This window comes from Salmo salar, chromosome 27 (assembly GCF_965601325.2).
Source record: "Salmo salar chromosome 27, fSalSal1, whole genome shotgun sequence".
NCBI lineage: Eukaryota > Metazoa > Chordata > Actinopteri > Salmoniformes > Salmonidae > Salmo > Salmo salar.
The window spans coordinates 20,877,053-20,900,594 of NC_138317.1; the positions used below are offsets into that span (position 1 = coordinate 20,877,053).

The 23,542-nt window shown below is 43.6% G+C and overlaps 2 protein-coding genes across 2 annotated transcripts; both read left to right on the forward strand.

Moving 5' to 3' along the window:
• The first annotated feature begins 6 nt into the window (after nt 1-6).
• On the forward strand, nt 7-5,821 carry LOC106588636 (uncharacterized). Its single transcript, XM_045709758.2, has 9 exons — nt 7-89; nt 234-306; nt 728-839; nt 1,070-1,106; nt 1,312-2,808; nt 2,954-4,607; nt 4,794-4,979; nt 5,115-5,286; nt 5,485-5,821. Exons 3-9 carry the CDS (start codon nt 745-747, stop codon nt 5,756-5,758), a joined length of 3,915 nt encoding a protein of 1,304 aa, XP_045565714.2. The 5' UTR covers nt 7-89; nt 234-306; nt 728-744; the 3' UTR covers nt 5,759-5,821.
• A 1,336-nt stretch (nt 5,822-7,157) lies between these two features.
• LOC106588637 (palmitoyltransferase ZDHHC18-B) lies at nt 7,158-22,391 on the forward strand. Its single transcript, XM_014177814.3, has 8 exons — nt 7,158-8,060; nt 9,450-9,610; nt 16,600-16,749; nt 17,091-17,228; nt 17,360-17,411; nt 17,637-17,739; nt 20,981-21,093; nt 21,916-22,391. Exons 1-8 carry the CDS (start codon nt 7,822-7,824, stop codon nt 22,106-22,108), a joined length of 1,149 nt encoding a protein of 382 aa, XP_014033289.1. The 5' UTR covers nt 7,158-7,821; the 3' UTR covers nt 22,109-22,391.
• The last annotated feature ends 1,151 nt before the right edge of the window (nt 22,392-23,542 follow it).

The following is a 23,542-nucleotide window of genomic DNA, read 5'->3' on the forward strand; positions in this document are numbered from 1 at the left end:
CAGTCGACCTGGTTGGCTCCATTAGAACGAGCCCCTCTGATCATCAATCCTTACCTTCTCCAGTGGAACAGAAATGTGATGTAACGACAGTAAGAATCTTAATTTATCACTTATAGTGGAGGTGATTTATTTCTGGTCCAAACTAGGGCACTACGTAGTGAATAGGCTGTAATTTGGATGTGTTTGTATGTGGTTAACATCTTGCTTATGAAAAGTTGTATTTGTGTTTATAGAAACTCTCGGCTCTGTGTCAAAACTTGGTCGAAGCAGTGAATCAGAAGTCCATCATCTCTGCCCACAACCTCTGTAAGTAGAAGGCTAGGATTCCTCTCATCGTTCTGCTTAAAATGTTTTAGGATTTAGTAAATCAGCATTACCATGAAACAGCACACTGAGATTCAGGGGTGCAACTTTTGTTTTTCGAAGTGGGGGGGACATCTTTTTTTTATCTGGTCGGATAAACACTCCAAACAGCCTACCCGACCGCTCGGAGGCGTCCGCATGGTCCTAAAGAACACCGTTGCCTCGTTTTGTATCACATTCCAATGATAAAACTTGGGGGGCCAATTGTTTATAACATGACAGTTTATCTATAACAATATTTTAACTGTACCTTCAATATAGAGTGAAAACCATCATCATCATTTCTTGCCTTAGGTGACTTTTAACTTACTCATTCTATACTTTATGTGTATGGTATAAAGAGTGTTTTGTTCATGTCTTGTAGGTGCTGAGGGCCCAGGGATGGTTGACTCTCTCTCCTCCACCTTGGTGACCTGTAGCAGTCTGATTGGACAAGCTGGCTCCCTTCAGTCCATCACCCAGCAACTGTCTGAAATGTAAGTCTGCACTTTCAAACATTTGTAAATATTTGCTTTTATATGTGTGGAATGTGCTGTATAGATATTCCGCAGTTGATTGATAGATTAATTGACATGTATGGTCCAGTGAGTTTTATCTGTAAAAGCTGTGGTTCAGTCCATTTTTTTCCATTTCTTCTTTTGTTCACTATAAATGGGAAGGCTATGTATAGTGTTGTTGCAGTGAATTTGTATGTTTCCCACCGCAGAGAACAGAGGCTACTGAAGGAGCATTTTAAAGGAACTGTGAGTTTTGATTTATATTCATTCTGCCACATGCATTATTAGTCACTTGTTAAGTCAAGTAAACGAGAACATCTAGGTATCAACATCAAATATAACTGTCATTCACGTCTACTGGAAATACAGTCTGAATGTGGCATGGGTCCAGTCTGATCAAAGTTTGAATGGATCTTGTGTATTGATTGTTCATGCCATGCTCTCCACATAGATCACCACTGAGGACCTACACACCATCATACACAGTGTGGTGGTGACCGTAGTGGAGGAGGTCAACGGGATCCTCATCCCAGCCATCATGGCCTTCGAGTATGAGCGCCTAACAGGCTCCGTCAGCTCCAGTGACATACCCAGCAGTGACGTACCCACCTACAGCAGCCCCTCCTCCTCTGACTACTACCAGACATCCTCCTTCAGCACTAGCCTGCAGTCCTCCTCCCCTCAGATAGGGCTGTCCAGCAATACACCTACACCTCCCATCATGCCGTTCCAAACTACTACCGGTGTCATCAGACATGGGACATTGACCGTGAGCTTTCCTGAAGAGGCTGATCGAGAGTCTGAGAGAGAAACTGAGGGAGAGGCATCTCTCTCAGTGGACCTGGCTGCCTCCAGTAGCACAAGCCCTTCTGAAAACCAATCCTCGCCTTTAGAGACAAGTCCTCTCTGCTTGGGGTCTTCAGGAACCAGTCTGGGGGCTTTAGGAACCAACCTGCTGGTGAAGGTCGAGGCCGTTATTCAGGAGGTGATAAGGGGAGCCGTAGATAAACTAGAGGACGAGAGGAACAACAGGCACGGAAGAAGGGTGAGAAACATGAGTCCTAAGGAAAAGGCTGAGAGGGTCTCCAAGAGTACTGAGGCTGCATCAAGAGATAGTAGTGGTGGGAGGAGAGTCAGGGGAGTGGAGAACAATGGTAAGAAGGTGGAGACTGTTGCAGATAGAGTGGCAAAGACAGAAGTGTCGACTATTGCAGACACAACAGCCAAGACTGAACTTCTGACTATTGAAGATACAATGGCTAAACTGGAGATAAAGAAAGTAGAGATTATTGCTGATATGATACCCAAGACTGCAAGTAAGGAGGTGGCCACTGTTGTGGAACTGATGGAAAAGTATACTCTTGCAGATGTGATGGCAAGGACTGAAATTACAGAGGTGCCAATTATTGCAGGTACAACAGCCAAGAATGAAGTTCAGGAAGTGGAGACTATTGCAGATGTAACGGTCAAGACCAAAATTAAGGAAATAGTTGAGATTAACAAGAGGGACACCCAAGAGACAAAGGTAAAGGCTAGTTTTGAGACAGAGGTCAAGCTGACTAAAAGGTTGGACATTGACATTAAAACAGAAGAAGCCAATGCTGAGATGAACGCAGGTGAACAAGACAATACCATATCGGAGAATAACAGCAGGTGCTATGAGCTTATTCTAACAGCTGGAGAGTCCAAGATAGAAGTCAGAGATGAGAAAATAGAATGCAAGGTAGAACTCAGGGATGAGAATATTGATGCAAGGAATGAAACTATGGATGCAAAGTATTCTGTTGAGAATGCACAGGCTGAGAAAAGTGAACACAGCCACAGAAGCCCTGAGCTATTTAAGTCATCATCAGACAATGATGAAGGTGGTCCTTCGATGTTCCCCATGACCAGCCTGTTGAAGAGCGCTGCCCTGTCCTCGGACCAGGTTGATGAGATCCTAGACAAGGTAATGTATTGTACAGTCCCTTGTTTTTATGCATAGTTTATTCTATTGATTCTATGGACGTCATGTATTGTACTTGTTCCATCAGTGCTTGGTTTATGTGTTCTGATGCATCCATGTGTATCAAATAAAGTGTATTCAATTCAAGGTGATCGATGTCCTGACTGGGGAGGGCCACAAGGTCATCTTCTCAGAGTACAGGCCAAGTATGACCTCAAGCCCAGACTCCACGGTGTGTATTGCCTCAAGCCCAGAATCTAGACCAGGTCTTACCTCTACTCCAGTGGACAGAGCAAGCAGTTCCTCCATCCCTGAGGCCAGACCAAGCAGTTCTTCTGCCACCCCAGGGTCCAGCCCCAGCAGTGAGTCCCTGTGCTGCATGTCTGGCGCCCACGATCAGGAGATCCATGTCCAATGCCCATCTGACCCACCTGGTAAGCTCCTAGGAGGCCAGGCCAGCACCCTGAAGTCTCAAAACTCACTGCTGCTCAATGAAAAGGATCTGTCAGACAGGGAGCTAATCCCCTATGCCAACAGCATTATCAACATTATCATGCAGAAGATGCACCATGACGATGACCTTTACGAGTCCGTGGGTGGCCAGAAACCACTGTCCCCAAGAAGGCGATCATGCCCAGCTCTTCTGTCACAATACTCTCCTCAGGACAACTCCGAGATCCCTGTGCTTTACATCCCCAAGAGGGCTGATCGGAAATCACTGAAGTCAGTTGATCCGAAGGCCCTGAGAGTAGTCAGGTGGGTGCTGCAGACCATCCATAGACGCCATGGGTGGCTGGGTCAGACTAACGGCCACAGCAGACAGGCCAAAGAAAGCTTGCTGCTCTGTGATGTCATCCAGGTCCTGCTTGAGAAGCTCGACCACAAGATGGTCACTACTGGAGATCTACAGGTGGCACCTACCCAAACACATGCGCTACATACTGACGACCGCTTCAAGACGAAGTTGCAGGAGGCTACAGTTGAACCCATCAGCGATATCATCGGATATCTGTCCATCAATCTGTTGAGGTCCGAGTCTTGCTTCGTGCCCAAGAAGAGATGGTCATCGTCAAGCACCCTGGCTAAGAGCATCTCGATGACCAACTTGGGGAGCCGAGCTGTGGCTTCGGCTGTGGCCATGGACATCAGCTCCAATGTGGTTGAGAAGCTTAAAGAGGCCTCAGGTAGCAGCAAGACCACTTGCTCGATGTCTAGCCTTCGGGACTTTGTCAGAGCCATGACCGTCAGCCATCCAGAGCTCAGCCAGCAGGCCACCTCGTGTGGGTCAAACATTCACAACGTCTACAGGGAGGTTCTGGAGATGGTTGTGACCAAGCTGAGGAGTTTTGTCACCAAAGGGGGATCATTTCACAAGCCCACAGAGCACTTAGCGCAGAAGATGGCGGAGAGCTGCCTGGAGGTAGAATGTGCTTTCATGGAGATTCTGCAGACACTTAAGAGTCATGGAACAGGCGATGAGGCATGCAGCACCTGGGCAGTTGACTGCATGTCCACGACTATCTCTGACACCATGTTTAAACGTGTGACTGAGGGGGGCCATCCTCCTCATCACACTCATGTCTCTGGGGCAACGGTCACAAACTGTGGTCCAATCAGAATCAGTGATGTTAACCAGCAGCGGCCTATCAAGATCAAGGCTAGAATGTCCAGGTCCTCCGTGAACCTGCTACAAAACACTGTGGAAAAGTTTGTGTATAAGCTGACGGGTGAGCGGGTGTCCATCCCAGAACTAGGAGAAGGAATGTCTACTTCTACAAGTCCCCAGCAAGGAAAGGATCCTGGTAAGATCGACAGAGAAATGTCTCTATTTTTTTAAGAAAATACATATACATTTTTTCTTCCGTTTTTTAATTCTTGTTATTTTTATTATAAAATGCACAAATAAACAAATAATTCAGCCTCCTTCGCTATTAATACTATGTAATGTTTCCTAATTGTAGATAAACTAATGATCTCTTCTCTCACAGAGAACCTACATAGGCCACAGGGGGTCCAGAGGAGATTCACTACTGAGTCTCCCTCCGAGCTCTCGCCACGGAGCCAACTGAAACGGGAGGAGCTCATTAGTACGCTGTGTACATTGATGACCAAATCCATCATTAGCTCCTTGTCTTTGGATAGTGATTTTCAGGTTCCAGTTGACGCAGTCTCGGGTAGGAGTCCTGAATACCTTTATTGATCCTGTATGATATTCATCACACCTCATATTAGATAGAATTTGTGGCAAAATATGCCATAGGCTACTGTATATTATTTAATGAAATCCTGATGTATTTTTCTTTCCACAGATACAAAGGAAAGCAGAGCTTCTGCTGTGAAGTTGGGTACGAATACCAGAACACTGGTGCCAATGCCACCTCCTCGCCCCACCCTCACTAAAAGCCAGAGGGATAATAAGCCTGGCCAAGAGGACAGCAGGAGGAGAATCCGACCTCTACGTACTCTTCAGGCTGCCAAGAGGTAAGTAGCCCAGAGGTTAGAGGCAGACCAGTAGCGCTGGAGAGTCGCTGGTTCAAATCCAGGGCAGGGCAATGGAAAAAAAATGTGGGAACTGAAATTACAACTGAAGGGCTGGTGGTTTCAGATACATTTTTGAATATCTTTTGCAAAATGGACTAATAAAGTTAGATATTTTTCTTCCCTTATTCTCTAAAAAAGGGTGGTCAGCTCCATGGACTTGGATATTTCCAGGACCACTAGTAGAAGCAGTGGGATGGTGGCTCGGCTGGCTTGTCCAGTCAAGAGCAACAACAGTCTCGTCAGCGAGCCTCCAAGCCCCTCTGCAGCCACCTCAAACACATCCCTAGCAGCCTCTGAGATCACTGAGAATTTGATGTGTAAGCTCCTCCAGGGGGATTCTCCAGACTTCATGTCATCCAGCAAACACACCAGCCCAAGCCCCAGAGGAACAGCAGTGACAACATTCAACTAATGGAACTGCAGAAACCTCGTTTTCTAAATATCTAGGCTTAATAAAAATAATTTTGCAATGACATTATTTGGTCACTTGTTCATGATTTTAATATGGTTAATATGATCATTCAAAGTAGACTACCTGAATTTCTCATTTTGAGGTGTAACCAAAAATACTGGTAAGTAACCCACTAAAGGTTTCCTCATGTGTCTGTTGTGTAAGCATAGACCATAAAAGAAAAGGGTGTAAGGGAAAATATTGACTTCATTCCTTGCCAGCAAATCATGAACGCTGTGAATGTGTTGTAAACATTTCATAGCAATTATAACCAAAAGTTATCTATTATATTGACAAGATAGCCCAGTGACCGCTCTAACAATGGAAATACATGTCCTCAATTAGTAAAGGCGAGTGAGGTCAGGTGGGACCATTTTAGCCCATAGACAATAAAACCAATGTGTGCGCGTCCTCCGCTATCATTACCACCAGTTGGCCAGCGCCTCTGAGAGGGCAGATACCCGTGTGAACAACAGGCACAAGTAGTAAGAGGTTGTGTTCGTAAATTACATCTGGAGTGCCATAGTGCGCTCGTAAATTACATCTGGAGTGCCATAGTGCGCTCGTAAATTACATCTGGAGTGCCATAGTGCGCTCGTAAATTACATCTGGAGTGCCATAGTGCGCTCGTAAATTACATCTGGAGTGCCATAGTGCGCTCGAAAATTACATCTGGAGTGCCATAGTGCGCTCGTAAATTACATCTGGAGTGCCATAGTGCGCTCGTAAATTCAAGCGTTGTCAGATTGCCCGTTCGTAAATTCAGAGCGCACTCGAGCTTGGTAGCTACTTCGAGACACAAACGAGAGAACACCTCACTGACAATTTGACTAGCCCTAGCAGAGCTGGTTAGGGCTGTGTTCATATGATCTAGATCTAGATCTAGATTATCTAGATCGTTAGTGACTGTGCTGCTAGCAACAATTTCATTCCGTTTTTTTTACCAACCTTTGCGGACACCTGTTGTATTCAAAGGGTGTTGCGCGTTGGTAAACCATCAGTTATTATGCGCTCTGACACTCAAACGAATAGATAACCTCAATTCATTTACGAACGCACCCGGCCGTAGTCGGTTTTCTCAAAGTTGCTGGGATGCCTCGTGCATCCACTTATATCAGAACATTAACAGCCTAAACATTACGAAACTTATATAAGATCAAATAAGCCTCAAATAATTCGACACTATCATAGACCTCCATATTAAAAAGGGTTTATCTCACGCAAGCAGATTTTGGGCGGAGTAAATTCTCTCTCCATAGGGCTGGACCATACGATATAAGTACACCTGACCTGCACGCTTTCCCGAATTTAATAGACTGCACAAGACCAAAACAAATTAAAAGGCTGTCTGCAGTTGGTTAGTTAGCGTCGATTCATAGCTACGAAAACTCCGACAAAAGCCCTCATATGTCAACATCACCACCGGGAAATTTCAACATGAACGTTACTTTCTGCCCGGCTGGAAGTGTAGGAGTTGGTGGGCTCATATAGGATCAAACTGAACTGTTCGTATCAGACAGAACCCTGGTATGGTACCAATATACATTTTGATGCTGTTCATGTGATATGTATTCTACTTAGCTACTATCCACTAACGATAGTCTGCTCATCAATGTTGGGCTAGCTAGTTAACGTTAGCCTAGCTTTCGTTAGCATGGCCAGCTAGTCGGTCTGCTGATGAAATGGGTCACACAGACACAGCGGTTAATTAGCTAGATCGGAGGGATCATTTAAAAGTCGAATTGTTCTCTTCAATGAGTGTATATTTTGGGGACATGATTTTTATACACTGGATAGTGGATATGCTTGGTGGTGTTGGTGTTGTTGATTCAATGTCGACATGCTCCACTAATTTACCGGTGCTGTAACATGTTTGTAGGTAACGTTACTGGCAACGCGCTAGTCTGTTAGCAAGCTAGATGCCTATGTAGTTAGGTAACTAACAAGGTATCGGTGACCGCTCATCTGCTCCGGACGCCCAAAACTGGGAGAAATAAAAGTAGTCGCATAGTTTTTCGTAAATCATGAACAATTGCGAATACCAACAAATCGACCCGCAGGCACTTTCAACGCCCACTCCAACCCCGACCCTGCCGCCGCGACCCGCAGTTGAAGAGGAAAGGACACGGAGAAAATGGGAAGTTTTCCCCGGCAAGAATCGCTTCTACTGCGATGGACGGTTCATCGTGGCTCAACAAAGCGGTGTCCTACCACTCACCCTCGGCCTCATTCTGGTCACCACCGTACTGTTCTTTGTATTTGAGTAAGTACAAGTTGTCTTTTTGTTTTGTATTTCTTTGACACGAAATAATGTTTTCCATAGCCAAGAAAACAATGGTTCAGGTTTCAACAAACCATGTTAAGTTTGGTTGTGTGTCTGGCACTTTACACAACACAGCGGATTCTGGAATAGAAGAATAGTTTTAATACCAGAAAGTCATGACATCTTCCTGCAAGTGTCTCTTGCTGAAATGCGTTGCATCTCCTGAGACTATGCCACAGTGGTGATTAAAAAGTGAGTTGTCTAAAACCAGATCCCCTCTGGGTGGTTGAGAAACTCTATTGTACTATTTGCGTGTCAGTCTGGTTTGACAGCATTTTCAGTTCCTCATGCTGAAAACGAGAACTAGTCCTTCGTGTGGTTATTCTGGGTCCTGTTTGTTTCTGCAATCAATCTTGACCTCTTTAGTTTCCTGGTGAGATTAAAAAAAGTCAATGAAGGCAGGCTACACAAAACACTTTAAATTGCGTTTACACAGGCAGCCCAATTCTGCTATTTATTTTCAGTACGGGACACACGTCACGCACGGGTAGTCGCCCATCAGTCAGCATGTATTATCAGCCACTGAAATAAGCTTTGACATTCTCATTCGCTTACAATGTTTTGATTTATTGCTTGAACAGTCCCTAAGATTATATTTGGTTGTGGTAGTTGCAAAATACCTATTTTAGATGCAGCAGTTGTTAGCTATAATGCTAACACTCATAGACATTGGCTAGCTTTGATACCAGAGCTATTTTACTGGTTGACGTGTTTTTGAAGTGTAATGCAGTTGATTGGCAACGATGACACAATTATATTAAGCAGAACATTCATACACTTTATAATCCAATTTTATAATTGAAAAGTTGTGTGTGAGAAATGCACTCATAATCAACATTTAAGTCGTTTTTATTTTATGATGGCTGTCTGAACGCCCTGTGTTTTCCCCTATGGTTGGGAATAGGAACTCGGAGTATTGCTGAATGTGATTTCTTCTGGAGAAGCACTACTGATCTTGCGCCGATAATGCTCAGTAATATTCGGAATACATTGTGAAAAAAAAAAAAACTTAAGCTCACAATTTGAGCGCCACAAATATTTTCTGCATCTGTAATTAGCAGAATACATTACTAGCGGTTTACGTATTAGCAGGGAGGGGTTTCTGCAACCAAATTGTGTGCACATCGCACCGTGCGGGAAAGTTTGCAAACACAGAAAAGGGCCTATTTGGTCTTTTGATTAATCAGATCAGCTATTTTGCCAATAATTGGGCAAAAGATCAGAATTGGGCTGCCTGTGTAAACACAACCTTAGTTTTAACATAAGGTAGTCCACTTCAATTCTTGCTGAATATGGTCCTTTTTTTAAATTTTTGTTCTGTCATCACAGCTGTCCCTTCCTGGTGAAGCACCTGACTGTGTTCATCCCAGCGATTGGAGGAGTGCTGTTTGTGTTTGTGGTCACCTCTCTCCTGCAGACCAGCTTCACTGACCCTGGCATCCTGCCCCGGGCCACGCCGGACGAGGCCGCATACATTGAGAAGCAGATCGGTAAAGGCAACAAGTACACACTTGAAAGAACATTCTTACTTTCCCCCTCACTTTTACAGCTTTGTGCACTTGTTCACCTACACTGTCCAAGTGACAGTATTTGTTTTCCTGTTCCATATTCTGGTCTTTGTTTTTGCACTGGTTTTGAGACACTAACAGCAACATATACGTTAGTTTCCTGTTTTTTGTTCGAAGCAATGCATTATTCAGCCAGCAAATGGTTGAACCTCCATAATTACAGGCTTCCTCCTCCCTTGAGAGAACCACACACAGTTCCCTCTGACAGAGCATGGAGGGAGGGAGGGAGGGAGGGATGGATGGCTAGATGTCTTTGAACTGTTAATGACTCTGCTTGTTGTGGTGTGTGGTCAGCCCCCTGGCCTAATTGCCTCTGCTGTTTAATTGTGTGAAAAATTAAGACACTCTGGCCAAATTGCAGTGAGATGCCACTAACATCTCTCGCTCTCTCACATTCACACCAGTAGCGGTAAAATCAATGGGGAAGCCAAGCTAGGCAAAACATTACAACTAGGGATGCACGATATATCGGTGAACATATCAGAATCGGCCGATATTAGCAAAAAATACCAACATCTGTATCGGCCTATGTTAAAAGTAATAACGCCACGTAAAATGTTGCGCTACACGTGCAACACAGCATTCCTAACCTAGCCCACAATGTCTGCTGTGTGGATCAAGCAGTCAACAAGTCCAGCAGTCATTTGAAAGAGTAAGATCATTTCAGCGAGACAACTCAAAGCCGAAATCCATTAACGGCCAAGATAATGGAATTCATTGCCCTTGACAATCAACCGTTCTCTGTCGTGGGTGATGATGGCTTTCGCCGACTGGTCGAGCACCGGTACACATTACAATGTGCGCTATTTTTCTGATTTTTGCTCTACCGGAGTTACACAGTAATAGCGTCACTGCTATTAGCTTCACGACATACTATGGAACGCCGTTTGGGTCTTTGCGTGTAAAAAAAATATACAGTAGCACTGTCAAAGCTGTATAAAAAAAGTCTGCAAACACCGGCCACGAACGATGCGTTTACAATGCCGCGTTGGTAATAAAGCATAATTTGTTCGACCGCAACTTCTGGGGTAGCTAGCTTTAGCTTGGTACCTCGCTAGCACCAATACAACCAGCCTGAAAACAGTAGAAACTGCAGTCATTTTCATTATTCTTAGCAATGATTTAGGAATCCTTGTAAGTATTAGCTAGGTTGCTACTTGTTGTTCACCTATTGAAATTGAATTTCAGTTTATGAAAATAAATAGCTAGCCAGCTACTTAACCCTGTTGCCTAAAGCTAACGTTATAAGCAGCCAGTTAGCTTCATCTGGCTAGTGAGGCTTAACCAGATTGGGTTATGTGTTGTGAAGCTAGCCACAATAAGGATTAGGCACAATAGTGGAATTTGCAGTTTGCCTTCAAAATAAGAGTATGTAATTGACAGTGACGCAAATGAATACAAATAGTAGAATTATGCCATACTTTTACTTTGGAGGCTAACCGCAAAGTCCACTACTGTGGCTAATCGTTATTAATCAAGTAAGAACTGTCTTATAAATTAGGGTTATTTTATGACACCAAGCTATATAGTTAGCTAGCTAACTATAGCTACTGAAAAGGATTATGTTGTGTTATTTGATATGTCAAATAGTGTTATTTGACGTGTATCTTTTTTGACATGCAAAGACCCAAACAGGGTTCCATAGAAATCCTGGTTGAGAATGAAACGACTGAGCAATGAAACAGCACAGCAAGTAAGTGAAAGAAATGGGTTTTGATTATGTTTTACTGGTATTGGGGACATACCAAAATAACCTTTTGGTCGATGTGTGTGTGTAACCTTTATTTAACTAGGCAAGTCAGTTAAGAACAAATTCCTATATACGATGACGGCCTGGATGACGCTGGTCCAATTGTGCGCCACCCTGTGGGACTCCCAATCACGGCTGGATGTGCTACAGCCTGGATTCGAACCAGGGACTGTAGTGGTGCCTCTTGCAATGAGATGCAGTGCCTTAGACCACTGCGTCCGTGTGTGTTAACTCTTTAACTACTAGAATGCTTAAAAGGCCACTAAAATTTGAAATATTGGTTATCCGTATCTTAAAAAAAAAAAAAAAGGCAAGGAAAATATTAGATGTTGGTATTGGCCAAAAATGTCATATCACTAATCACAACCTGTGTTGTGATAATTGTATTGTTTTCTCTCTAACCTGTAAGAAATGCATTTATACGGCACCGTGATGGCCAATATGAGGCTGATAAACCATAGCCTACATTGTCACAGACAGTTCCAAAGTGTCACACAGTGGCGGAATAAATTCAACCACGTACTTTAGTGTTTCATCACAGTTAAAACCGGAGAGCAACGTCTGTCCTGTTTTAAGTCCACAAAGATGTTGCATGTAACAAACAGTTACATGACCTACACAGCATGGTCAAATAGTCATGTTAACTTGTGGGAACCCCAAGATGTGCATTAAAACAGACTCCGAGCACTCTAACTATTGATTCAGGACCACGGAGAGTTACCGGAGAGTGTGGCCTCCGCTATCGGCACCGCCAGTTGGACAGCGCCGCTCTGGCGGAGGCTGTATCTCAACGAGCACATTCACACTAACATGCTGACCAGACCGGACACGTCGCGTGTGTCGCAAAATAAATGTAGAAATCCATGTTATTCAATGATTGCACCCACACTGCTCGCGTGCGCCAACGAGCGTCTGCGTTGCCAAGGGCTAAAATAGAAGTCATTCCTATTTCTGACACAGATCGCGCTGCAAGTCCTGCCTCTCCCATCTCCTCATTGGTTTATAGAAGCAGGTACCCACGTGCCATCTCCTCATTGGTTATACCCACGTGGGTGATTGAAAGATGAAATGTTTTGCCGGTTGTCGTGGTAATATGAAAGTGTATATGCCAATCACCATATCAGTTCAAAGATGAAAAAGCCTGGAAGGAAGAGGGATGACTAGAAACGATTCGGTTGGCGGTTTTATGTGTGGATTAATTGTCGGAGTAGAGGACCTTGTGCATTTCAGGTAAAATAACAACTCAATGTTTATATCCCAGGACAAATTAGCTAGCAACAGCAAGCTAGCTAAATAGGACAAATTAGCTAGCAAGTGCAAGCTAACTAGCTAAATTGCCATACATGTTTAATGCTTTTCGATCTGTCACCAAGTTAATGTCATTGGTTCAGAGTTTGTTTTGATATTTTAACCTGCGTTTGGAGTAGGGGGACAAAATAAATGTATGCACGATGATGCACGCACGCAGCCGGTTTGGGTTCCATATCACAATAATATATGCAACTTAGAATAAACCAGAATATATGCCCACAGTCCAGACTAGATAAATAGTTAAGTATTACCGTCTTGCAGCAAAGATGGAAGCAAATATGAAATAAACCAAGCTAAAACAATGAATAACATGGTACACAGTGTAAGCATATAGACATTGTTCACCTTACGGCAAAGATGAATACAGAAACCATTTAAACAACATTTTCAACAACAAACTATATGCCTAGTCTAATACAATGGCAATTTTTAAAAACACAAACAATTCAGTTCAGTCTAATCAATCTGTGTGTGTGTGTGCAAAAAGAGAAACATGTTGACTCGCCCTACTTGCAAAGGAATGCCACCCTCGCTTTCATGCTGGCAAAATAGTCAATGACGTTTTCATACAGTACTCCGCTGGACTTAAGTTCATGCAGCACATGTTTCCATTGACATTTTTGCCAAATGCGTGAGTCTCTTGTCCACAGCTACCGTAGGTAGGTTTTAATCCCTTTCAGACAGGAAAATGACCTTTCAGCTGATGTATTTGTAACAGTGATGGTGAGCATCAGTTTCAGGAGCTTCTATACCTCCGGTAAAGTGGTGGTCAGGTCATTTTTCACAAGTGATTGCAGCAGCTCACCTGGTGGTTTGTGGAAGGAGGCATCAGCAATAGACTACCTGCAGCTCATTTTTCAACCTCTGGTTGTCAAAGAAAGGTTAGGTCTGGAACAGCTGTGTGAGTACTCTGTCAGGAAACCCCTTTTGCTTGGACTACTCTGGAAATGACCCATGATCAAGAACACGGAAGAAGTCGAGGCTCTTCATGTCAGCAAACCTCTGGGTTATGTGTAGTATGATTCCATTGAGTATTTCAAAGTGCAGTCGTTGGTGTCTGTCCAGGGAGCCTGGGTCATTGTCAGCGTTGTCTCGGTGGTTGAGTCCATGCTCATAGTCATCCCAGCCATGGCGGTGTCTTTCATCTTCCATTCTAACAGTCTGGACAGTGTTGTCATATATCCCTTGGAACTTCGCATCACTTCTGATGGCATACCCTGTACTATCAACCTGTACACAATGTCTTCGGTCAAGAGATTTGCTCTGCAGGGCCTGAAACAGTGGTTCTGTGAGTCCAAAAATGGCCACAAACACTAAGTCATTTCTTTTTTTTTTACATAAACTACTTCAGTTTCTGGTTCAGAGCATTGCTCTGGGCGATCTAATCTTTATCTTAGCCGGGCTCAGTAATGATCCGATCATAAACGATATCCAATGATCTCTGGCCTTCGTGCACAGCATGCGCGGCTCTACTTTTGAAGTTCCAAGGAGTGGCACAGCCTTCCAGTACCTGACTGGTATTGTCAACCTCAGTAAGCATTGCTGTCTTTTTGCATGACAGGGTAATACATGTTATAAAAACTGTCAATGGATGTCCAAAAAATGTACGTCTTGAATATTGCTTGTCTCCTGTGCTAAAACTTAAGTTTAGTTTGTGGGCATAACAGTGAATGAACATGGCATATTGAAAGTGGGTTTTCACGAGTGCCTGAACCCCACCTCACTGCCCACTCATGCAGCTTGCCCCGTCGTAAGTCTGAGTTCGGCTGCTCGGTTGAATTTCCAGTACAACAGTAGTGATCGCCTCTGCGTTTCTCTCTGGCTCACATCAGAAAATCCCAGCAATCTCTCGCATATAACACCCTTATCATTGACCAAGCATGCTATGATTGACATTTGCAGGATATGTCTGTGGTGTCATCCACCTGGACTGCTATGAAGGGTGCTGAACTGATCTCACTGTCAATTTCACTTTGTATCACGTCTGCGACGCTCTGATTTGTCATTCTGTATGGTGTTTGACATACCTGTAAATATGGTGCTTGTCCCAAGGTGTTCCGCCATGGCAGTATCGAACTCAGCAAATGCATTGTCAAGTTCAAAAAAAGTATCTAAGGCTTGTTGCTGACTCGTCATGCCCCCTGAAAGCTTGCTCCTGCTGTCCCAGGTCCATTGCGATGACCAGTTTCTTCAGAATGTCTCTGTTTTTATTCACCTGTTCGTTGTGCCTCTGGACACTGATCACTGCGGCCTGGCCGAGAGCCTCGTTGATCCGGACTTGACCAAAGAGCTTAGTTTCAGGATTGCCATGTGTTTTTGAGATTTTCCATGTCGGTCAAGGGACCTGCCCAGGTTTGCAAGATCAGAAAAACCAGTGGTGGCCCAAGGGTTGTTGATCAATCGTGTGCTCTTGTCAAATAAAAGGCATGGCCAGCAAAACAGTTCTTTAGCCTAGCACTTCCAGCTAGCCAGTCGGTTCTATTGTAATTCTCAATGTTGAAAGATCAGGTCCCACCCTGTGCTCCTCTTCCCTGCACAATATCCAATTTTAGAGTCACCCTCCCGTTCTTCTTGATTTTCAGCTGCTGCTCAAATAAACTTGTTTTGAACTAGAAACTCCAGATCTCCATCCATAGCTAGCTACTGCAGGACACAGCAAACAGTGACGTTTTGCTTAGGTGTGATTTGCCAAATCCAAACTGGCCTCCTTTTGACTTGTTTTTTGTTGTTGCTGCACCTAGACCATTCAGAGTTGAGCGTTTGGCTTCCATTTTTATCAATAGAAGCCAAACGCTAGCTGGCTTCCTTTGCTGTTGAATTCAATGCTATGGGCGGCAACATCAAGTTCTACTCTTTTTGACCAGTCAGATGCATGGGCTACACACAGGCTACTGAGACAGAGGGGTGCTGTTTTTCCTCGCTCTGTTTTCTCCATTGAGATATAGATTCGGCCACTTGCGAATTGAATGAAAACGATGAAACGCACGGAGATGAAAAATACATTATATATATTTTCTTATGAGGAAGGCTGGCTTCCCTTGGTGTCCATGAATACACGCCACTGACACACACACACAGCTCAGAGTAGAGGGAGAAGTGGTTATCTTGCACCAAAATTATTAAAAAAAGTTATGATACTCTGCAACATGGTTTAAGCCTAATGTTTTACATATCTGCTGGTTAGGCCTATTTTCCTAAACCAGATGAATACATCCAGAAAGTTCTCATCAAGAGTATCATACTTAGTTCTGACTAGCTGCCTAATATTCAGCTGTCATTGTGACGCAAAGTTGTTCTCTTGAGAGTACCTTACACTGTACTGTGAATGAGCTCATGCCATGGCGTGATCGAGCCAGTCTATTAATACATGAAATCGCCTCGCATCTGAAACCTTCTGTTACTATGGCTGCGTTTACACAGGCAGCCCGATTCTGATATTTTGCCTAATTATTGGCAGAAAGACCAATCGGTGGAATAAAAATTATCAGAATTGGACTGCCTGTATAAACACAGCCTATGGGTCTGCTAGGCAGGCATCACACTTTCATACATTACACAGAGCCTGAGTTGATTGGCTGCAGCCTCTTTGATTCCACCTTATTGGACACCACTCCGCCAGCAATTAGGCTTAACGCCACTACGTGGATCACAGCATAGGTTTTACTATCCCTGTGGGGACCTAAAATGTATTTCCATTAAAAAATCTTATTTTACCTAACCCCTAATTCTAAAATAGGACAATGTGCCTTGTGGGGACTTTTGGGGATTTACAGACCCACAAGCATATTAATACACACACACACCTTGTGTACTGTGTCTCCTGATATGTCCTCCCTGTCTTTCTCCTCAGATGACTCTGGATCTTCCACCTACCGACCCCCTCCCCGCACCAAGGAGGTGATGATCAACCAGCAGGTAGTGAAGCTCAAGTACTGTTTCACCTGCAAGATGTTCCGGCCACCGCGCACCTCCCACTGCTCCCTCTGTGACAACTGTGTGGGTAAGGACTGGAGACCGAGGGGGGGCGTTCAGCACGGAACACAGACGGTGGGGGGGTCACCACACTGACATTTATTAGACTGAATTATTTAGACTCTACTACACAGCCTGTTACTGAGATTGTTTTGTTGAACAGTCTTCAGAAGACCGACAGAGGATTTATTAGTGCTCTCCATAAAGATGCTGATCAACTCTGAAAGCAGGCCCTCTTAAAATGTTAGACTTTTCTACAAATGTATTTCCCTATTGAAAGGGGCTTGAGAGCTTGGCCTCAATGTCAATGAGATGTCCTTTGTAGATAATTGTACATTTTCTTCCCCCATCTCGCTTCCTGTCCTCCAGAGCGATTCGACCACCATTGTCCCTGGGTGGGGAATTGTGTTGGGAAGAGGAACTATCGTTTCTTCTACTCCTTCATCGTCTCTCTGTCCTTCCTGACAGCCTTCATCTTCGGCTGCGTTGCCACACATCTAGCACTGAGTACGTAGTCTACACAGCAGACACATCTGGCCACTGCCCTGGCTTGTGATATTGTACAAAACCGCTGAGTGGATCCTGATATTATTCTATTATGGGTTTTCTGTAACAATCTTCAATTGCTCTGTCCTCAGGGGCACAAGGAGGGAGAGGCCTTATTTTTGCTCTTCAGGAGAGTCCAGCCAGATATCCTTTTACCAAGACTCTGTGTGTCTAGGGTAACCTATCTGATCCCCTCATAATACCACTCCCTGCCTCGCGTAGTGTGGTGTTAGGGCACCTAAACTGTCATTCACTTCAGTTTCTTGGTTGTATTGCAGAATAAGAATGAGTCTCTATGTCCAGGTGATGTCTTTGATGATATTTAGATACTCAAACCATAAATGGTGTCCTTGACTTTAATTCCTGCACTGCTGTGGAGCTGGTGATTTGCTTTTTTTCAGTTTGGTCCATCTTAGGCCTCTCAGGCTTCCATACCTACCTGGTTGCTTCTAACCTGACCACAAATGAAGATGTGAGTAAATGCCAATGAGTGTGATGTCTTTGTCACCTCTGGGATATGTGTAATACACTTTAAAGGTCCAATGCAGCTGTTTATATCACATCATTTCTGGGTAACAATTACGTATCTTACTGTGATTGTTTTTCAATTAAAATTTGTAAAAAAGAAACATACCTTCTTAGCAAAGGGCATTTTCTCAAGCAAGAATTTTGCTACGACTGTCTGTGAGTGGTCTGAATGGGGAGGGGTAAACTGAATATTGGCTTTTATTGACAGAGGTTTGGAACTCTTTCTTATTGGTGTATTAACTAATTTACTGCATGGTGGTGTTACCATGAAATGCCAAAACTCCATCCCACCAAAACAGGCAAAAATGTCACTAAAAGGCCATTATCATAATCACAGCATTATTCCAACCTTAGTGTGGAAAATGTATATACACACATACAGTTGAAGTGGGAAGTTTACATACACTTAGGTTGGAGTCATTAAAACTTGTTTTTCAACCACTCCACAAATTTTTTAACAAACTATAGTTTTGGCAAGTCGGTTAGGACATCTACTTTGCATGACACAAGTAATTTTTCCAACAATTGTTTACAGACAGATTATTTCACTTATAATTCACTGTATCACAATTCCAGTGGGTCAGAAGTTTACAACATTAAGTTGTTTAAACAGCTTGGAAAATTCCAGAAAATTATGTCATGGCTTTAGAAGCTTCTGATAGGCTAATTGACATCATTTGAGTCAATTGGAGGTGTACCTGTGGATGTATTTCAAGGCCTACCTTCAAACTCAGTGCCTCTTTGCTTGACATCATGGGAAAATAAAAATAAATCATCCAAGACCTCAGAAAAAAATTGCAGACCACCACAAGTCTGGGTCATCCTTGGGAGCAATTTCCAAACGTCTGAAGGTACCACGTTCATCTGTACAAACAATAATATGCAAGTATAAACACCATGGGACCACACAGCCGTCATACCGCTCAGGAAGGAGAATCGTTCTGTCTCCAAGAGCTGAACATACTTTGGTGTGAAAAGAGCAAATCAATCCCAGAACAACAGCAAAGGACCTTGTGAAGATGCTGGAGGAAACGGGTACAAAAGGATCTATTTCCACAGTAAAACGAGTCCTATATAAACATAACCTGAAAGGCCGCTCAGCATGGAAGAAGCCACTGCTCCAAAACCGTCATAAAAAAGCCAGACTACGGTTTGCAGCTGCACATGGGGACAAAGTTCGTACTTTTTGGAGAAATGTCCTCTGTATGTTAGGAGGAAAAAGGGGGAGGCTTGCATGCCTCCTAACACCATCACGTCCATGAAGCACGGGGGTGGCCGCATCATGTTGTGGGGGTGCTTTGCTGCAGGAGGGACTGGTGCACTTCACAAAATAGATAGTTTTCCTTCCTTATGAAGCCATGTGGATATATTGAAGCAACATCTCAAGACATCAGCCAGGAAGTTAAAGCTTGGTTGCAAATGGGTCTTCCAAACGGACAATGACCCCAAGCATACTTCCAAAGTTGTGGGAAAATGGCTTAAGAACAACAAAGTCAAGGTATTGGCGTGGGCATCACAAAGCCTTGACCTCAATCATATAGAAAATGTCCTATAGAAAATGTGTGGGCAGAACTGAAAAGGTGTGTGCGCGCAAGAAGGCCTGCAAACCTGACTCAGTTACACCAGCTCTGTCAGGAGGAATGGACCAAAATTCACCCAACTTATTATGGGAAGCTTGTGGAAGGCTACCCAAAACGTTTGACCCAAGTTGAACAATTTAAAGGCAATGCTACCAAATACTAATTGAGTGTATGTAAACTTCTGACCTGCTGGTAATGTGATGAAAGGAATAAATGCTGAATTAAATAATTCTCTCATTCTGACATTTCACATTCTTAAAATAAAGTGGTGACCCTAACTGACCTAAGACAGGGAATTTTTACAAGGATTAAATGTCAGGAATTGCACCCCCACAACATGATGCTGCCACCACCGTGCTTCACGGTTGGGATGGTGTTCTTCAGCTTGCAAGCCTCCCCCTTTTTCCTCCAAACATAACGATGGTCATTATGGCCAAACAGTTCTATCTTTTGTTTCATCAGACCAGATGACATTTATCCAAAAAGTACAACCTTTGTCCCCATGTGCAGTTGCAAACCGTAGTCTGGCTTTTTTATGGCGGTTTTGGAGCAGTGGCTTTTTCCTATGTTGATATAGGACTCATTTTACTGTGGATATAGATACTTTTGTACCTTATTCCTCCAGCATCTTCACAAGGTCCTTTGCTGTTGTTCTGGGATTGATTTGCGCTTTTCACACCAAAGTATGTTCAGCTCTAGGAGACAGAACGCGTCTCCTTCCTGAGCGGTATGATGGCTGCGTGATCCCATGGTGTTTATACTTGCGTACTATTGTTTGTACAGATGAACGTGGTACCTTCAGGCGTTTGGAAATTGCTCCCAAGGATGAACTAGACTTGTGGAGGTCTGGATTTGACTGATTTCTTTTGGTTTTCCCATGATGTCAAGCAAAGAGGCACTGAGTTTGAAGGTAGGCCTTGAAATACATCCACAGGTACACCTCCAATGGACTCAAATGATTTCAATTAGCCTATCAGAAGCTTCTAAAGCCATGACATTTTCTGGAATTTTCCAAGCTGTTTAAAGGCACGGTCAACTTAGTGTATGTACACTTCTGACCCACTGGAAATGTGATTAGATTATTTCACTGTCTGTAAACAAGTGTTGGAAAAATTACTTGTCATGCACAAAGTAGATGTCCTAAACGACTTGCCAAAACTAAAGTTTGTTAACAAGAAATGTGTGGAGTGGTTGAAAAATGAGTTTTAATGACTCCAACCTAAGTGTTTGTAAACTTCCCACTTCAACTGTACGTGTGGGGCTAAACAGCACCATGAGTGAGAGAGGCCCCACCCCAAATGGCACCCTATTCTATATACATAGTGCACTTCTCTTGACCAGGACCCTCCGGTCTCTGGTTAAAAGTAGTGAACTATGTAAGGAATAGGGTGCCAATTGGGACTCTCCCTGAGAGGTACAGTACACTTTTAGAAAAACAGGTTCCAAAAGGCTTCTTTGGCTGTCCCCATAGGAGAACACTGTACTTTACTCTACTTGTGCATGTGACATTGAACATTTTTGGTTCAAGGAAGAACCCTACGTGTGGTGTTTGTTGTGCCTGGTCCCTGACTGATGGTCAATCTTGTGTGTCTCTCTTGTTCCCAGATCAAAGGCTCGTGGTCGGGGAAGAGTGGGGCGGAGGACCCCGGTAACCCCTACAGCTATAACAACATCATTACTAACTGCTGCTCTGTACTCTGTGGACCCATGCCTCCCAGGTGAGACTCAACCTGATTTATAATGCATATTTGATAAGGTTTGAGTCAGTCCATTTAGGATGTGATTTTATTTTTTTAACTTTCTGAATGAAATATGCTCCATTGTTTTCTAAGGATTTTCTCCAATTCATGAATTAAATTTGTATCTACTCCTTGAATTGACTAAACAGGAAACTGAATTCACCCTAACATGCTGACCAGACAGCATGTTGATTTTGTCCACCCACACCAGATGCGACCAGGACACGAAATATCAAAAACCTTAAACCAACTATATTCATTTGGGGACAGGTTGAACAGCATTTAACAGTTATGGCAATTTAGCTAGCTTGCTGTTGCTAGCTAATTTGTCCTGGGATATAAACATTGGGTTGTTATTTTACATGAAATGCACAAGGTCCTCTACTCTGACAATTAATCCACAGATAAAAGTGTAAACCGAGTTCGTTGCCAGTATTCGCTCCTCCTTTAGGCTTCTTCTTCTTTGAACTTTATGACGGTTGGCAACCAACTTTAAGCTGCATTACCGCCACCAACTGGACTGTTGTGTGGACCTCAGTTCATATTTTAATCACCTACGTAGATGTATGCTCCTAAAAACCAATGAGGAGATGGGAGAGGCGGGACTTGCAGCACGTCAAGCGTCACAAATGGAACCAAGTTCTATTTTAGCGCCTGACTGCACAGAAGCTTGCGAGCAGTGTGGGTTCAATAGCATGTATGTGTACAGTTATTTTGTAGCGCTCGCGCGAGCGGTCAGCATGTAACCCTGAAGCCTAACCTTTCTGTCTAACCTGTTTCCTCCATGTTGTCCCGTGTCAGTTTGATTGACAGGCGAGGCTTCGTACCAGTGGAGGAGTCATTGCAGACAGTTTCCACGGAGATGGAGCTGCCCATGCTGGCTGCTAAGAAGGAGATAAATGTGGTAGGAGGGCCCATGCCGTCCCAGCTGCCCCCCCTCCTGTGCCTTGCAGGTTCCCTCCCCTCTACCTGCAACCCCCCTCAGCCTGACTAGCAGACCCCAGTTTAGTTGCCTGTTCTAACACTGTTTCCTGACTGGCTGTTGTGTATGGGGTCACCCTCTCATGACAGTCCCACAGACCAGTGTACTGTATTACTGTTGGTCAGGATCCGGTACAGACCAGTGTACTGTATTACTGTTGGTCAGGATCCGGTACAGACCAGTGTACTGTATTACTGTTGGTCAGGATCCGGTATTCAGGACATTTACATATGCTGTTTACTACTGACTGTAAAAGACTCTCTGGAATAAGGAAGTGAAACCGCCTGCTAGGACATGTGACCTGGGTGTAGCTCAACCGTTAGTTCCTCACGTGATTCTGTGCCTTAACGTCATAACTAGGCAACTTATTGTTTTGTCTTTCAGTGAAAAGGGCCTAGCTTGGTTAGAGGTTTAGCTGTTGTTGTTTTGTGGTCCAGGAGAAACTTAAGTACTAGGAGTTTATTAGAACATGTTTGTTTACAAAGTGTGACGGCCTATTCCATAGTGTCAGCTGGTAATGTGTGTGTGTGTGTGTACTGAATGTCCCATCACCACCCCCACACAGTCTTACGTTAGTCTGAAGGGTTGGAGAGAGCCACTGTCTGCCTCTTCCAAACCAACAGGCCTTTCTGCTGTTTACACTCATGCAATATACAGACAAGCTAACCTTACCTTGGTTTACTTTAAGGATACAAGGGCTCAGTCTTGTCTGCTGCGAGTCTGCATATTATATATATTTTTGCACAGAAGGAGTTAGACCATAGAAGACGATGTTCAGTATTTATACTTTTTAGCAAACACATGCTGGTAATGGAAGTGGTTACTGCTGGGAATGTACCTGTCACAAACGCATGTCTGTAACCAAGTGCTGTTTTAATTTGTCTCAATCTGGACACTGACATGCAGTTGGCCAGCAGAAAGAGTGGGGGAATGTTTTATTGACACACATGGAGTTGTCTTTGTTTACAGAGTGTGAACACGTATTTGCCTTTCCTCAATTTTCTTGTTTGTATTTTGTATTTGTCTCTGACGTGAGTCTGTTAGTGTAGTTGTGTGTCATAGCATAATGTAATGGTCATGTGACACAAGCTACATACATTTTAGTCATTTAGCAGATGTTATCCAGAATGACTTACAGGAGCCAATAGGGTTCAGTGGCTTGTTCTAGTGTATTCTAACCTAGCGGTTAAGATCTGGTTATCTGCTGCCCTCTAGCCAGTCAACATCTCCCTCTTACTGGTTTCTTATGCTTTTATATTGTTTCTCTTTGTTTTATTTTGCTCTTTTAAATATTTGTCATTTTGGAATATATTATGTCCATCTGAAATGTACTGTATAAAACATTGCATTTTAAAAAATAAAATAAATGCACTTATTCCCAAATGAGTTGTTCTCAATAGACACAATTATTTATATGTTTTCTGTGTTAAGACAGCATTATGATAA